The sequence below is a fragment of the Piliocolobus tephrosceles genome, chromosome 17, assembly GCF_002776525.5.
Source record: "Piliocolobus tephrosceles isolate RC106 chromosome 17, ASM277652v3, whole genome shotgun sequence".
In the NCBI taxonomy this organism is placed as follows: Eukaryota; Metazoa; Chordata; class Mammalia; order Primates; family Cercopithecidae; genus Piliocolobus; species Piliocolobus tephrosceles.
In genome coordinates, this window is record NC_045450.1 from 4,485,718 (window position 1) to 4,502,134 (window position 16,417).

At 51.8% G+C, this 16,417-nt stretch overlaps 1 protein-coding gene across 5 annotated transcripts; it reads right to left on the minus strand.

Annotated features, from left to right (window-relative positions):
• Nucleotides 1-15,866, minus strand: NMRAL1 (NmrA like redox sensor 1). 5 transcript variants are annotated; one of them, XM_023225790.1, is made up of 6 exons: nt 15,745-15,866; nt 15,306-15,381; nt 9,667-9,905; nt 5,667-5,916; nt 3,788-3,978; nt 1-268 (listed from the first exon to the last, which is right to left on the minus strand). In XM_023225790.1, the coding sequence occupies exons 2-6, from the start codon at nt 15,343-15,345 to the stop codon at nt 89-91; spliced, it is 900 nt and encodes a 299-aa protein (XP_023081558.1). In that variant the 5' UTR covers nt 15,346-15,381; nt 15,745-15,866; the 3' UTR covers nt 1-88. The 5 variants fall into 5 exon arrangements, with proteins under 5 accessions (XP_023081558.1, XP_023081557.1, XP_023081561.1 ...); XM_023225789.2 differs by having other exon boundaries at nt 15,615-15,831; XM_023225792.2 differs by having other exon boundaries at nt 3-311; nt 15,615-15,833.
• Nucleotides 15,867-16,417: the final 551 nt, after the last annotated feature.

Sequence of the window (16,417 nt, forward strand, 5' to 3'; positions counted from 1 at the left end):
TCTGGGAGAACAATGGCTTTATTCAGATGTCGGTGCCTCTGTCCCTCTGGTGGCCCCAACCCCCACAAGGGGCTGCAAGGTGGGCAGGTCACAGCAGGGCGAAGTCCCCTTTGTGCTGTTCCAGCCACTGGTCCAGCGTCAGGGCCTTGGGGTTGAGTCTCAGGGTCAGCTCGATGTCATGGTTGGGTCTCAGGGCATAGAAACGGAACATGTTGGCCAGGTCCTGGGCTCCGGGAAAGCCAAGCTTTTCGTAGTCCTCAGGAGTCATCTGGAAGCAGAGGGGCCTGTCGTGGCCGGCGTCCTCCAGTGCCCTGGGAGGTGGCAAGCTTGGGGGGAAGGCCGGATGGGCTGGGGTCTCCCGACTTGCTACACCCAGAACCACTACTGTCTTGGTCGCTGACCCAGGTCCTCAGTACAAGGTCATTTGAAAACTTAGTAGAAGAGCCGAAAGGTGAGAAACCGCTACTCTCCTGAGCAGCCTGACATTCTAGATCAGTTTAAAGATTGTTCTTAGCCAGAGGCTGTGGCTCATTCCCATAATCCCTGCACTTGGGGAGGCTGAGGCGGGCAAATCACTTGAGGCCAGGAGTTTGAGACCAGCCTGGCCAACATGGTAAAACCCCATCTCTACCAAAAATACAAAAATTAGCCGGGCCTGGTGATGGATGCGTGTAATCCCAGCTACTTAGGAGGCTGAGACAGGAGAACTGCTTGAACCCAGGAGGTGGAGGTTGCAGTGAGCTGAGATCACACCATTGTACTCCAGCCTGGGTGACAGAGTGAGACCCTGTCTCAAAAATGAATAAATAGGCTGGGCGCGGTGGCTCAAGCCTGTAATCCCAGCACTTTGGGAGGCCAAGACGGGTGGATCACGAGGTCAGGAGATTGAGACCATCCTGGCTAACGCGGGGAAACCCCGTCTCTACTAAAAAATACAAAAAACTAGCCGGGCGCGGTGGCAGGCTCCTGTAGTCCCAGCTACTCGGGAGGCTGAGGCAGGAGAATGGCGTGAACTCGGGAGGCGGAGCTTGCAGTGAGCTGAGATCCAGCCACTGCACTCCAGCCTGGGCGACAGAGCAAGACTCCGTCTCAAAAAAAAAAAAAATGAATAAATAAATAAAAAGACTATTATTTTCAGATCATGAGATGAAAATATCTCAATCCCTTCCAAATCAGAGACCTCCCTGTATCACTTTCTTGCTCAAAAACCAAAGCTTGACCGGACATGGTGGCTCACACCTGTCATCCCAGCACGTGGGGAGGTGGAGGTGGGAGGATCGCTCGAGCCCAGGAGTTCGAGACCAGCCTAGGCAACAAAGCGAGACCCCTTCTCTACAAAAAATTTTCAAAAATTAGCCAGGCTCAGTGGCATGCACCTATAGTCCCAGCTACTTGGGAGGCACAGGTGGTTGGGTTGCTTGAGCCTGGGAGGTTGAGGTTGCAGTGAGCCATGATGGCGCCACTGCACTCCAGCCCGGACAAAAGAGTGAGACCGTCTCAAAAACAACACACACAACAGACAAACAAAAAACCAAAGTTGTTCGTGTCCCCACTGAGCTGAATCTTAACTCCTCAGCTCCCCAAATCTTCCATGACCTGGTTCAGGCCTTTTTCTTTTTTAAAGCAATATAAGTCATTTAGTGCATATTTTGGAGGTGTTAGGCATAGTACTAAAACAAACCTTTTGCATTTTTTTTTCATTTAATCCTCACAACAAACCAAAGGGGTGTATACTATTGATACACTCATTTCACAGATGAGATAACAGGTAGAGGGGGGTCAGGAAACGTTCCTGAACTTACACGTTGGCAGGTCTCAATGGCTGAACCAGATCTCAGCCCAGGAGGCTGACCCACCTGAACCCTGAACCTTTCTGTGCCACAGCCTCCTCCCATTACTGTACTGGGTCTCGGTAGGGCTCTAAGGGTGACTTTTGTCTTTGTTGTTGTTAAGACTGAGTCTCATTCCGTCGTTCAGACTAGAGTAGCGGTAGGGTGCACATAGGTAACTGCAGCCTCGAACTCCTGGGCTCAAGCAATCCTCCCACCTCAGCCTCCTGAATAGCTGGGACTACAGGCACGTACCATCACACATGGCTAATTTTTATTTTTTCTAGAGAAGGAGTCTCCCTATGGTTCCCAGGCAGGTCTTGAACTCCTAGGTTCAAGTGATCCTCCTGCCTTGGCCTCCTGAATAGCTGGGGCAACAGGTGCTCACCACCACAATCGGGTTATTTTTGTATGTTTTGTAGAGATGGGGTCTCACTATGTTGCCTAGGTTTGTCTTCAACTCCTGGGCTCAAGCAGTCCTCCTGCCACAGCCTCCCAAAGTGCTGGGATTACAGGTATGAGCCAACGTGCCCAACTAACTTTTGTCTTTTTTTTTTTTTCTGAAATGGAGTCTTGCTCTGTCACACAGGGTGGAATGCCGTGGCGTGATCTTGGCTCACTGCAACCTCCACTTCCCAGGTTCAAGCAATTCTCCTGCCTCAGCCTCCCTAATGGTCGGGGTTACAGGCGCTTGCAACCATGCCGGCTAATTCTTGTATTTTTAGTAGAGACAGTGTTTCACCATGTTGGCCAGGCTGGTCTCCAGCTCCTGACTTCGTGATCTACCCAGCTGGGCCTCCCACAGTGCTGGGATTACAGGTGTGAGCCACCATACCCAGCTCAACTTTTGTCTTTGTTTCTTTGTTTATTTTGAGACAGAGTCTCGCTCTGTCCCCTAGGCTGGAGTGCAGTGGCACAATCTAGGCTCACTGCAAGCTCCGCCTCCTGGGTTCACGCCATTCTCCTGCCTCAGCCTCCCGAGTAGCTGGGACTATAGGCGCCCGCCACCTCGCCCGGCTAATTTTTGTATTTTTAGTAGAGACAAGGTTTCACCGTGTTAACCAGGATGGTAGGATGGTCTCGATCTCCTAACCTCGTGATCCACCTGCCTCGGCCTCCCAAAGTGCCGGGATTACAGGCTTGAGCCACCGCGCCCGGCCCAACTTTTGTCTTTTAAGGACTCCAGTGTTTCCCAGATTCTTTTTTTTTTTGTTTGTTTGAATTGGAGTCTCGTTCTGTCACCCAGGCTGGAGTGCAGTGGCGTGATCTCGGCTCACTACAAACTCCACCTCCTGGGTTCCAGTGATTCTCCTGCCTTAGCCTGCCATGTAGCTGGGATTACAGGCGCCCGTCACCACGCCCGGCTAATTTGTTTATTTTTAGTAGAGATGGGGTTTCACCACGTTGGCCAGGCTGGTCTCAAACTCCTGACCTCAGGTGATCCACCTGCCTCAGCTTCCCAGAGTTCTGGGATTACAGGCGTGAGCCACTGCACCCGGCCTTCCAGATTCTTTAATCTGGGTCTTACTTTCCTAATGGTAATGACAGACTAGGTCTTACTTTCCTAATGGTAATGACAGACATTAGAAACCAGGTACCCAAGAGTCTGTCCAGTAGGCCTCCTGCCCACCCAGCCAGGCCAATATTGGGGGCAGGGGTTGGGCCTCTCTTTCTAGACTCTTTCCCTTCAAATCCCCTCCCACAGAGGAGCCCGGCAGGGCCTGCATTTTCACCCCTCCTGCTGGAAGCTTTTCTCTCTACTTAGCCAAAACATCTAAGCCAGAAATTTCACTCTGTGGCCACTTAGCTCCCAGAACAGCAGAAAATAAACGTTGACAACGAACAAATGAATTTAGATGCATTTCCCAGAGGGGTGGGCAGCCCTGGATACACCCTCCCTATGGGGAGCTAGAAAGCCCTGACACGGCTACCTGAGTCCCGTGGGGTGGGAAACCCACCTTGGCATCGTGCACGACTTTGTGGGTGTGCTTGGTGAGCAGGGCAGCATACTCCTCAGCCGTGTGCCTACAAGTACTCAGCCCGATGTTCTGGCCGATGTATTTTTCTGGCATCTTCAGCAGGCTGAGCACCACGGGACCCAGGTCGGACACAGACATGCCATCCATGGGAACGTCACCTGTGGGCAAGCCTGTGGGGCACAGACATGAGCTGGCACATGTCCCAAGGGCAGACCTCAGCAGGGACAGAGCCCCTCTCCAAAGGGTCCAAGCTGGTTCTTCCCAGCAGTCAGCTGCATACTCCAGCACTCAGGCATAGCTAAGATATGTCTTGCTATTTGTGGGAGCACACAGGTAGCAGTGGAATTGAGTCAGGAAGCAGAATGGAATCCGGCTACTGCCAGCTGGGGCAGGCTGTTGAGGCTCTCTGAGTCTGGGGTGCTGCATTCCCAGAATGGGGCTAAGAACCTGGGCCTGCCCAGCTCTCTCAGCGCTCGGATGACGGACAAGGGACAAAGGAAAAAGACTTTGAAAGCTGCTACAGAGAGTGTGGCTGGAGCCCAGGGTCTCCGCTGATCCTGAGGCACCAGCCTGAAGTACTCTGTCATATCCTAAATTCCTGGAAGCGGGAATGTCCACCTCTGGGTGGATACTCTAAATACCAACTCACTTACCAGAAATCCTGCTTAACCAGACACCAAGGGCTGGCCCAGAGCAGCACGCCCATGATAAACACTTGATAAATCCTGAATGAATGAATGACTTGCAACTTTCCAGGCTGAGGTTTTGTAGATGGGGAGGCTGGCAAGGGTCTGTAGCCCGTGGAATGCTTGGGTGCCATCCTCTTACCTAGAGACGGGCCAATGCAGCTACCAGTTCAGATCCCCTAGGAGCTCGAGGGCACAGAGCTCAGAGACCGGAGCAGGAGATAGCCCTGACTGGAGGTTTTTTTTTTTTTTTTTTTGAGAGAGAGTCTGGCTCTGTCGTCCAGGCTGGAGTGCAGTGGCGCCATCTCGGCTCACTGCAAGCTCCGCCTCTTGGGTTTACGTCGTTCTCCTGCCTCAGCCTCCAGAGTAGCTGGGACTATAGGCACCCGCCACCACGCCTGGCTAATTTTTTTGTATTTTTAGTAGAGATGGGGTTTCACCATGTTAGCCAGGATGGTCTCGATCTCCAGACCCTGTGATCCACCCTCCTTGGCCTCCCAAAGTGCTGGGATTACAGGCGTGAGCCATCGTGCCCAGACTTTTTTTTTTTTTTGTCACGGGGTCTTGCTCTGTCGCCCAGGCTAGAGTGCAGTGCCACAATCTCGGCTCACTACAACCTCCGCCTCCTAGGTTCAAGCAATTTTCCTGCCTCAGCCTCCCAAGTAGCTGGGATTACAGGTGTGCGCCACCACGCCGGGCTGGCTAATTTTTGTATTTTTAGTAGAGATGGGGTTTCACCATGTTGGCTGGTCAGGGTTTCACCATGTTGGCTGGTCTTGAACTCCTGACCTCAGGTGATATCCCCGCCTCAGCCTCCCAAAGTGCTGGGATTACAGGCGTGACCCACCGTGCCTGGTCCTCCTCCTTATCTTTGAAGGAGAACTGACAATCACTAGGTCCTCTCTGTAAAGCCTTCCAATGGATGAAGCGAGCATTGCATCATCACTGTCTCAGTATATCTTGCCACCCCTGCAAACGTCAGTATAAAGCCCATCTCACAGAACAGGAAGTTGACGCCCCGCAAGTTGACAGGACATGCTCAGTCCTGGGCCCAACCTGAGGGAGCCACGCCTCGGACCTAGCACCACGTGACAGCGGCCCGAGGTCTGCTACACTAACGGCTTCACAAGGCGGAGAGCTCTGCCTCACCGTGTGCGAGGAAGGGCACTCACTCAGGAAGTAGCTCTCTCCGTCTGGGGCTTTCTGGGGCAAGAAGTGGGAGAGGAAGTTCTCGAAATAGCAGGGCAGCCGCACACTGGTCATGGGAACGCCAATGTCTCGGAAATATTCCTCCACCTCCCCTTTGCCGTCAAAGTGCGCCGCGGCCAATCTCCCTGCCGTCAGCTTCTTCACGTTCTCTAGGCCGCTATAGACCACATAGTGGAGGCCCAGGCGCTTGGCCAGATCAGCGAGCAGCTTCCCCTGGAGGGCAGGGAAAGAGAGATCACAAGGCTCAGAGGAAGGACGTCTGTCCCTGGTCACAGCCCCAGTGTTCTAATCCCGGAGCGGCCACCATCTGCGAGGTTAACAGCCAGACCCCACTTATCCCTGAGGAGGCCCCCTCTCCTGGAATGATGTTCACATATGACAGCACACCTGTTAACACAGCCCTGGACGCCTTCTACCAGCCACCAACTGTGGCCCACCATGTGCAACACAGGAGGGGCGAGCAGGTCGGCTGCAGGGGGACGGCCTGCATGGAGGCCCAAAGTACAATGCACGTGTCCCATTTCTGCTGGTGTGAGAACACCCTGCCCACGGAGCTCAGCCATCTTCCTTGGAGAGCCCTGGGAGGCTATACAGAGACACCACAGCTGCCTAGGTTCCAATCAGGCTCTGTCATGTACAAGCTGTGTGACCCTGGACAAGTGATGGCACCATCCTGAGCTCGCTGGTTAAATGCAGATGACAACACTACCTACTGCATGAGGTGATGCAGGGATTCAGACGGTGGCCTCCAAAAAGATACGCCACATCCTCACTCCCAAAACATGTGAATGTGACCTTATTCAGAAAAAGGGTCTTGGCAGATGCAATTATGTGAAGGATCTTGAGATGGGAACATGCTGCACTAACCAGATGGGCCCTAAATCCGGTAACCAGGGTACTTATGAGAGACGGGAGAGGAGACGAACTTAGAGAAGGCCATGTGAAGAGGGAAGCGGAGATGGGAGCTTTGTGGCCACAAGCCAAGGAACACCTGGAGCCACAAGAAGCCGGAAACGGTGAAGAAGGATTTCCCTTGAACCCCTTGTTTTGTTTCGTTTTGTTTGGAGACGGAGTCTCACTTTGTCACCCAGGCTGAAGTGCAGTGGCAAGATCGTGGGTCACTGTAAGCTCCGCCTCCTGGGTTCTCGCCATTCTCCTGCCTCAGCCTCCTGAGTAGCTGGGACTACAGGCGCCCACCACCACGCCCGGCTAATTTTTTCTATTTTTAGTAGAGACAGGGTTTAACTGTGTTAGCCAGGATGGTCTCGATCTCCTGACCTCGTGATCTACCCACCTGGCCTCCCAAATTGCTGGATTACAGGCGTGAGCCACTGCGCCCGGCCTGTTTTTTTTTTTTTTTTTTTTTTTTTGAGACAGAGTCTCGCTCTGTCGCCCAGGCTGGAGTGCAGTGGCCGGATCTCAGCTCACTGCAAGCTCTGCCTCCCAGGTTTATGCCATTCTCCTGCCTCAGCCTCCCGAGTAGCTGGGACTACAGGCACCCGCCACCTCGCCCGGCTAGTTTTTGTATTTTTTAGTAGAGACGGGGTTTCACCGTGTTAGCCAGGATGGTCTCGATCTCTTGACCTCGTGATCCGCCCGTCTCGGCCTCCCAAAGTGCTGGGATTACAGGCTTGAGCCACCGCACCCGGCCACTGTTTTGTTTTTTTAAGACGGACTCCCGTTCTGTCACCCAGGCTGGAATGCAGTGGTGCGATCTCTGCTCACTGCAGCCTCCGTTTCCTGGATTCAAGCAATTCTCCTGCCTCACCCTCCTGAGTAGCTGGGACTACAGGTGTCCGCCACCATGCCTGGCTAATTTTTGTAATTTTTATAGAGACAGGGTTTTGCTGTGTTGGCCAGGCTGGTCTTGAACCCCTGACCTTAAGTGATCTGCCCACCTCAGCCTCCCAAAGTGCTGGGATTACAAGCATGAACCACCGCACCCAGCCTCAAAGCCTCTGGAGAGAGGGTGACGTTGCTGACACCTTGATTTTGGACTTCTGGCTTCTAGAATATCAGAGAATCGATTTCTATGATTTTTGTTTTTGTTTTTGTTTTTGAGACAGAGTCTACCTCTGTTGCCCAGGCTGGAGTGCAGTGGCACAATCTTGGCTCACTGCAACCTCCACCTCTAGGGATCAAGTGATTCTCCTGCCTCAGCCTCCTGAGTAGCTGGGATTACAGGCGCCCGCCACCATGCCCAGCTAATTTTTGTATTTTTAGTAGAGACGGGGTTTCACTGTCTTGGCCAGGCTGGCCTCAAACTCCTGACTTCAAGTGATCCGCCTGCCTCGGCCTCCCAAAGTGCTGGGATTACAATCATGAGCTACCGCCCCCAGCTGATTTCTATGGTTTTAAGCCACGTGGATTGTGGTCCTTTGTTGTGACAGTACCAGGAAGCCCACACGGAATCATCAGGATTAGAAATAAGATCTGCTGGGCTGGGCGGGGTGGCTCACAACTGTAGTCCCAGCACTTTGGGAGGCCGAGGCAAGCAGATCACCCGAGGTCGGGAGTTCAAGACCAGCCTGACCAAAATGGAGAAACCCCGTCTCTACTAAAAATACAAAAAAATTAGCCGGGCATGTGGCACATGCCTGTAATCTCAGCTACTCGGGAGGCTGAGGCAGGACAATCACTCGAACCTGGGAGGCGGAGGTTGCGGTGAGCCAAGATTGCGCCATTGCACTCCAGCCTGGGCAAAAAGAGCGAAACTCAGTCTCAAAAAAGAAAGAAAGAAAGAAAAGAAATAAGATCTGCTTAGCGCCGGGCATGTGGTTTACGCCTGTAATCGCAGCACTTTGGGAGGCCAAGGCGAGCAGATCAGATGAGGTCAGGAGTTCAAGACTGGCCTGGCCAACATAGTGAAACCCCGTCTCTACTAAAAATACAAAAATTAGCTGGGCGTGCTGGTGCGCACCTGTAATCCAAGCTACTTGGGAGGCTGAAGCAGGAGAATTGCTTGAATCTGGAAGGCAGAGGTTGCCATGAGCTGACATTCCAACACTGCACTCTAGCCTGTACGATGGAACGAGACTCCATCTTAAAAAAAAAAAAAAAAAAGATCTGGCCAGTCAAGGTGGCTCACGCCTGTAATCCCAGCACTTTGGGAGGCCGAGGCGGGCAGATCACAAGTTCAGGAGAGTGAAACCATCCTGGCTAACAGGGTAAAACCCCATCTCTACTAAAAATACAAAAAATTAGCTGGGCGAGGTGGCGGGCGCCCGTAGTCCCAGCTACTCGGGAGGCTGAGGCAGGAGAATGGCATGAAACCCGGGAGGCAGAGGTTGCAGTGAGCCGAGATTGTGCCACTGCACTCCAGCCTGGCGGACAGAGCCGAGACTCCGTCTCAAAAAACAAAACAACAAAACAAAACAAAAAACAAAAAAGATCTGTGTTAATCAGAGAAGTTGTCTTTGTCCGTTCTATATAATGGGCTTCTAGGTAAGACCATAATTGAAGAAAAGGTCAAGGCTAATAACAAGTTTGGATGGGTACATGTGGACATGAAGGCAACAACAAACACTGAGGACCGTGGGAGGGAGGGAGGCAAGGGTTGAAAACCTACCTACTGGGTACTGTGCCCACTACCTGGGTGATAGGTCCAGTCACACCCCAGACCCCAGTATCACTCAATATACCAATGTAACAAACCTGTGCATGTACCCCTGAATCTAAAATAAAAGTGGAAATTCTTTCTTTAAAAAAGCAACTTCTAACAGTTTTGATTAAAAAACAGATCAGGTGTGGTTGCCCAGTGAGACTGAGACTGTCTCAAAAAAAAAAAAAATCATTGGATGAGAAAGCAACAGCGTCCACCTCCTTCACAGCCTAGAGCAGGCAGAGGCATGAAGAAGAGGGAAAGGCCTGCAGTGGTCAGCCCTCCCTGCAGAGTTGGAGCTCCTCCCAGGCGCTCTGCTCCTAGCCTGGCCCGGCCTCCCTGCAGCTCCTGCTTGCCCTCACCTGCTTGACCTCCTTCTCCTGGCTGCAGCTCTCCCAGTAGTTGGTCACAATGAAGGTGGCGTAAGCCCCATTCAGGGCCAGTTCCATGCTGACCTCGTCATCTTGGTCTCCCTTCACTACTTCTGCACCTTGCAGCCTCAGCTCCTTTGCTGCCTTCTTCCCAGGGTTTCGGGTCACCACTCGAACCCTGAATGTTCCATCTTCCAGGAGCGTGCGGGCCACAGAGCCACCCTGGGCACCTATAAAGAGTCAAAAACACCTCCCAGGTCAAACCTGCCTGGAAGTCCCACTGAAGGGCCAAACCCTGAAGGGAGTGCTCCACCACAGCAAGGAACATCCAGGAAACCTTCTCAGCGATGATTCTCATTCAATTATTTTTATTTTATTTTATTTATTTTTTTGAGATGAAGTCTCACTCTATCACCCAGGCTGAAGTGCAGTGGTACGATCTTGGCTTGGTGAAACCCCACCTCTATCAAAAAATACAAAAATTAGCTGGGTGTGGTGGCACATGCCTGTACTCCCTGCCACTCAGGAGGCTGAGGCACGAGAATTGCTGGAACCCAGGAGGCGGAGGTTGCAGTGAGCTGAGATTGCGCCACGGCACTGCAGCCTGGGTGACAGAGTGAGAATCTGTATTTAAAAAAAAATTAAAAAAAAAAAAGGGCCAGGCACGGTGGGTCACACCTGTAATCACAGCACTTTGGGAGGCCAAGGCGGGTGGATCACAAGGTCAGCAGATCAAGACCATCCTGGCTAACACGGTGAAACCCCGTCTCTGCTAAAAATATAAAAACTTAGCCAGGCGTGGTGGCAGGCACCTGTAGTCACAGCTACTCAAGAGGCTGAGGCAGGAGAATCACTTGAACCCAGGAGGCGGAGCTTGCAGTGAGCCCAGATCACGCCACTGCACTCCAGCCTGGGTGACAAAGTGAGACTCCCTCTCAAAAAAAAAAGGGCCGGTGCAGTGGCTCACACCTGTAATCCCAGCACCTTGAGGCCAAGGCGGGTAGATCACCTGAGGTCGGGAGTTCGAGAACACCCTAACATGGAGAAACCACTGTCTCTACTAAAAATACAAAATTAGCCAGGTGTGGTGGCACATGCCTGTAATCCCAGCTACTCGAGAGACTGAGGCAGGAGAATCGCTTGAACCTGGGAGGCGCAGAGGTTGCAGTGAGCCAAGATCGTGCCATTGCACTCCAGCCTGGGCAACAAGAGTGAAACTTGGTTTCAAAAAAATAAAGGTGGGCCGGGCGCGGTAGCTCAAACCTGTAATCCCAGCACTTTGGGAGGCTGAGACGGGCGGATCACGAGGTCAGGAGATCAAGACCATCCTGGCTAACACGGTGAAACCCCGTCTCTACTAAAAATACAAAAAACTAGCCGGGCGAGGTGGCGGGCGCCTGTAGTCCCAGCTACTCGGGAGGCTGAGGCAGGAGAATGGCGTAAACCCGGGAGGCGGAGCGTGCAGTGAGCTGAGATCCGGCCACAGCACTCCAGCCCAGGCGACAGAGCAAGACTCCGTCTCAAAAAAAATAAATAAATAAAGGTAAAAATATTTATGATCTAATAAAGTAAAAAAAGTAGAATACAAAACCATATTCAGGCTGGGTTCAGTGGCTGTAATCCCAGCACTTTGGGAGGCTAAGGTGGGTGGATCATGAGGTCAGGAGTTCAAGACCAGCCTAGCCAAGATGGTGAAACCCCGTGTCTACTAAAAATACAAAAACTTAGCCAGGCATGGTGGCGGGCGCCTGTAGTCCCAGCTACTTGGGAGGCTGAGGCAGGAGAATGGCATGAACCCGGGAGGTGGAACTTGCAGTGAGCCGAGATTGAGCCACTGCACTCCAGCCTGGGCGACAGAGCAAGATTCCGTCTCAAAAAAAAAAAAAAAAAAAAAAAAATTAGCTGGGTACGTGGCAGGAGCCTGTAATCCCAACTACTCGGGAGGCTGAGGCAGAAGAATCGCTTGAACCAGGGTGGCAGAGGCTGCAGTGAGCCGAGATTGGGCTACTGCACTCCAGTCTGGGTGTCTCAAAACAAAACAAAACAAAAACATATTCAGATCTTGATGGGATATGAATTCTTCCTGAAGTAGAATATAAAGCCATATTCAGATACACAATCATATTAAGATCTGCTCAAAAATGGGACAAAGAAAAATAGTTAAGAGAAAGGAATACAAAAACTTATTCCGATCTCCACGGAGCTTGAGTCACACAGGCATGCGCATCTGTCAGATGTGCCCTTAAGATTTTGCGCATAGGCCGGGCGCGGTGGCTCAAGCCTGTAATCCCAGCACTTTGGGAGGCCGAGATGGGCGGATCACGAGGTGAAGAGATCGAGATCATCCTGGCTAACACGGTGAAACCCCGTCTCTACTTAAAAAATACAAAAAAAACTAGCTGGGCGATGTGGCCGGCGCCTGTAGTCCCAGTTACTCAGGAGGCTGAGGCAGGAGAATGGCGTAAACCCGGGAGGCGGAGCTTGCAGTGAGCCCAGATCGCGCCACTGTACTCCAGCCCGGGCGACAGAGCGAGACTCCGTCTCGATTTTGCACATTGCAGCTGGGCACCGTGGCTCATGCCCGTAATCCTGACACTTTGGGAGGCTGAGTCAGGCAGATCTCTTGAACCCAGGAGTTTGAGACCAGCCTGGGCAATGGGGTGAAACCGGCAACAAGGGGAAACCCTGTCTCTACAAAAAAATACAAAAATTAGCTGGGCATGGTGGCATGTGCCACTAGTCCCAGCTACCAGGGAGGCTGAGGCTGAAGGAAAGCCTCAACCTGGGAGGTTGTTGAGGCTGCAGTGAGCCGTGATCACACACACCACTGCACGCCAGCCTGGGTGACAGAGTAAGGCCCTGTCTCCAAAAAAAAAAAAAAATTATTATATGTATATTTTATCTCATAATTTAAAAAAAATCTGTAAACAAATACTGAATTCTAGCTAATGTCATGCATGCCTTAGTATGAAAGGGCAGTGTACACATATCTGCAATTTACACGGAAATTGCAGATCAAAAATAAGGACTGAGGCCAGGCACAGTAGCTCATAACTGTAATCTAAGCACTTTGGGAGGGTAAGGGGGGTGAGTTTTGTTTGAGGTCAGGAGTTTGAGACCAGTCTGGGCAGCAGGGTGAGACCCTGTCTCTACAAAAAATTAAAAAATCAGCTAGCCTGTTAGTGCTCATCTAAAGTTCCAGCTACTCAGGAGATTGAGGCAGGAGGATTGCTTGAGGCTTGGAAGTCAAAGCTGCAGTGAGTGATGACTGAGCCACTGCACTCCAGCCTGGGCAACAGAGCCAGACCCTGACTCAGAAAAAAGTGTATACCAATGTTCATGGCAGCATTATTCATAATAGCCAAAAAGTGGAAATAAATCAAGTATCCATCCACCGATGAAAGGATAAACAGAATGTGGTCTATCTATACCGTGGAATATTAGCTATAAAAATGAGTAAAGCTGTCAGGAGTTCGAGACCAGCCTGACCAACATGGTGAAACCCCATCTCTACTAAAAAACTACAAAATTAGCTGGGTGTGGTGGTACACGCCTGTATTCCCAGCTACTTGGGAGGCTGAGGCAGGAGAATTGCTTGAACCCGGGAGGCAGAGGTTGCAGCGAGCAGCAATTGTGCCATCACACTTCAGCCTGGGCAACAAGAGAGAAACTCTGTCTCAAAAAAAAAAAAAAAAAAAGTAAAGCTGGCCAGGTGCGGTGGCTCATGCCTCTAATCCCAGCACTTTAGAAAGCTGAGATGGGCAGATCACCTGAGGTCAGGAGTTTGAGACCAGTCTGGCCCACATGGCGAAACCTCATCTCTACTAAAAGTACAAAAATTAGCCAGGCATGGTGGCTTACGCCAGTAGTCCCAGTTACTCAGGAGGGTGACACAGGAGAATCGCTTGAACCCGGGTGGCAGAGGTTGCAGTGAGCAGAGATCACGCCACTATACTGCGGCCTGGGCAACAGAGCGGGACTCTTGTCTCAAAAAAAAAAAAAAAGAGTAAAGCCCGGACACACACTATAACATGAACAAACCTTGAAAACATGCTCATTGAAAGAAGCCAGAAAGAAAAGGCTACATATTATGATTTTATTCATATGAAATGTCCCGAATAGATAAATCCATAGATACCAAAAGTAGATTGGAGCTTTCTAGGGGTTGGCTGGGAGGAGTTAGAATAAGGAGTAACTATTCATCGGTTCATGGAGTTCTTTTTTTTTTTTTTTGAGATCAGGTCTCACTCTGTCACCCAGGCTGGAGTGCAGTGGCACAATCAGGTCATTACAGCCTTGACCTACTGGAATCAGGTGATCCTTCCACCTCAACCTCCCAGGTAGCTATAGGTGCATGACACCATGCCCGGCTAATTTTTGTATTTTTTTGTAGAGATGAGGTTTTGCCATGTTGCTCAGGCTGGTCTCAAACTTCTCAGCTCAAGCGATCTGCCCACTTGGTCCGACTAAAGTGCTGGGATTACAGGGCTGAGTCACTGCACCTGGGCCAGAGTTTCTTTTTGCAGTGATGGAAATTTTCTAAAATCGATTGTGGTAATAATGGTTGTACAATTCTGTGAATACACTAGAAACCAGTGAGTTGCACACTTTAAACAGGTGGATTGTATAGTATGCGAATTATATCTCAATAAAGCTGTTATAGATATTAAATATGTATAAAGAAGAAAAAAATAGGAGTGAAATAATACGCTTTTTTTTTTTTTTGAGACAGAGTCTCGCTCTGTCACGGAGGCTGGAATGCAGTAGCCGGATCTCAGCTCACTGCAAGCTCCGCCTCCTGGGTTTACGCCATTCTCCTGCCTCAGCCTCTCGAGTAGCTGGGACTACAGGCACCCACCACCTCGCCAGGCTAGATTTTTGTATTTTTTAGTAGAGACGGGGTTTCACCGTGTTAGCCAGGATGGTCTCGATCTCCTGACCTCGTGATCAGCCCGCCTCGGCCTCCCAAAGTGCTGGGATTACAGGCTTGAGCCACCGCGCCCGGCCTATGCTATCATTTTTAAAAATGATAATGTGTTATCTACTCTGGCAGGATATTCAAGAAACTTGGTAACAGCGATAGATGAGGTAGAAGAGGAGGCTAGGAAGAAGATATAATTTTGGTATCATGTTCAAGTACTCCTATTCAAGTAAGTTAAGTAACTTATTTTTTTTAATTTGGAAAGCAGGTCGGGCGTGGTGACTCACTCCTGTAATACCAGCACTTCGGCAGGCCGAGGCGGGTGGATCACCTGAGGTCAGGAGTTTGATACCAGCCTGAGCAATACGATGAAACCCCGACTCTACTAAAAATACAAAAATTAGCTGGGCATGGTGGCATGCGCGTAATCCCAGCTACTTGGGAGGCTGAGACAGGAGAATCGCTTCAACCCGGGAGGCCAAGGTTGCAGTGAGCCAAGATCGTGCCATTGCACTCCAGCCTGAGTGACAGACCAAAACTCCGTCTAAAATAAAAAGGAAAGCAATTCTGGTCTCGTTACTGCGACCACAGCCCCAACCCGGGTCGGGGGTCCCAGTGACTTTACCCCTCCCTGCAGACCCCAGGACGGGCGGTCTTCAGGGCTGGGCGCCCTGCTTCTGCAGGGGCCCCAGTCTGGGGTTTCGCTCACCTGTGCCTCCGAAAACCACCACCAGTTTCTTCTCCGCCATGAGGACGAGAAGGGGACGAATGCGGTCCAGAGAGATCTGGGGGTAGTGGGAGGCGTGGAATTGGGGGTGGGGCCCGGGTTCCCGCCAGGAGCGACAAGGGACCCCCCATTGTCTGCGCACCGAGTATGTGTCGAGGGGGGGCAGCCGGGCCCGGAGCGGCAAGACGCCCGTCCCGAGATATCGGGGTTCCGCGACCCTCCTCCGTCCCGCCTCCCCCGCCCGAGTCCGGTCACCCGCTCCCTGGCCCGGGTTCCACCAGCTGGAGTGACCTCCTTGCCGCGGCCTGGCCGGAGCAAGTTCCAGGAGCCCGGGACCCCGATTCTGCGGCCAAGTCCACTGCAGAGGCGGGAATGGAGCTGCCCGCGAGGCGCCGACCCCACCTCGCAGCTCCGGCCTCACCGGCAGAGCGCCGCTCCCGGGAGCACAGCGTCGGAGGACCCCCGGCTGTAGCCGCCAATCCGGAAGTGTCGGCAGAAACTCCTCCTCCGGCGCAGTTGGCTCCTCCTTGCTCCTGCGGGACTCGGCATTCTTTCCGGGTTTGCCCGCCCCAGGCACGTGCACAGTGAATTTGTGTAAATCCGGTTAGACCGACATGAGCGAGGTGGACAACCGCTTAACCGCATGCTGCGGGTGACCACTGGGAGGAGGAGAAAATTACCTCTTTATCTTGCATGAACATCTGAATTTTCAGGTATTTGGCGTCAGGCAAAGATAGTTAAAGCTATGTTCATGACTCGTACCCCTTGAGGCCTTGTCCGCTGGGTATTTGCTTTGCCTAACTCACTTTAAAAATTTTATTATTTTAGGGGCCGGGCGCGGTGGCTCAAGCCTGTAATCCCAGCTCTTTGGGAGGCTGAGACGGGCGGATCACGAGGTCAGGAGATCGAGACCATCCTGGCTAACACGATGAAACCCCATCTCTACTAAAAAATACAAAAAACTAGCCGAGCGAGGTGGTGGGCAATGTAGTCCCAGCTACTCCAGAGGCTGAGGCAGGAGAATGGCGTGAACCTGGGAGGCAGAGCTTGCAGTGAGCTGAGATCCGGCCACTGCACTCCAGCCTGGGCGACAG

Bases quoted from the DNA above. Each gene is read 5' to 3' on its own strand.
- NMRAL1 (XM_023225790.1), bottom strand. From the start codon at position 15,345: ATGGCGGAGAAGAAACTGGTGGTGGTTTTCGGAGGCACAG. The intron at 5,917-9,666 runs GTGAGGGCAAGC...CCTGCCCTCCAG, and splicing joins AGGAGAAGGAGGTCAAGCAG to GGGAAGCTGCTCGCTGATCT. The intron at 3,979-5,666 runs GTGAGTGCCCTT...TGTGCCCCACAG, and splicing joins CGGAGAGAGCTACTTCCTGA to GCTTGCCCACAGGTGACGTT.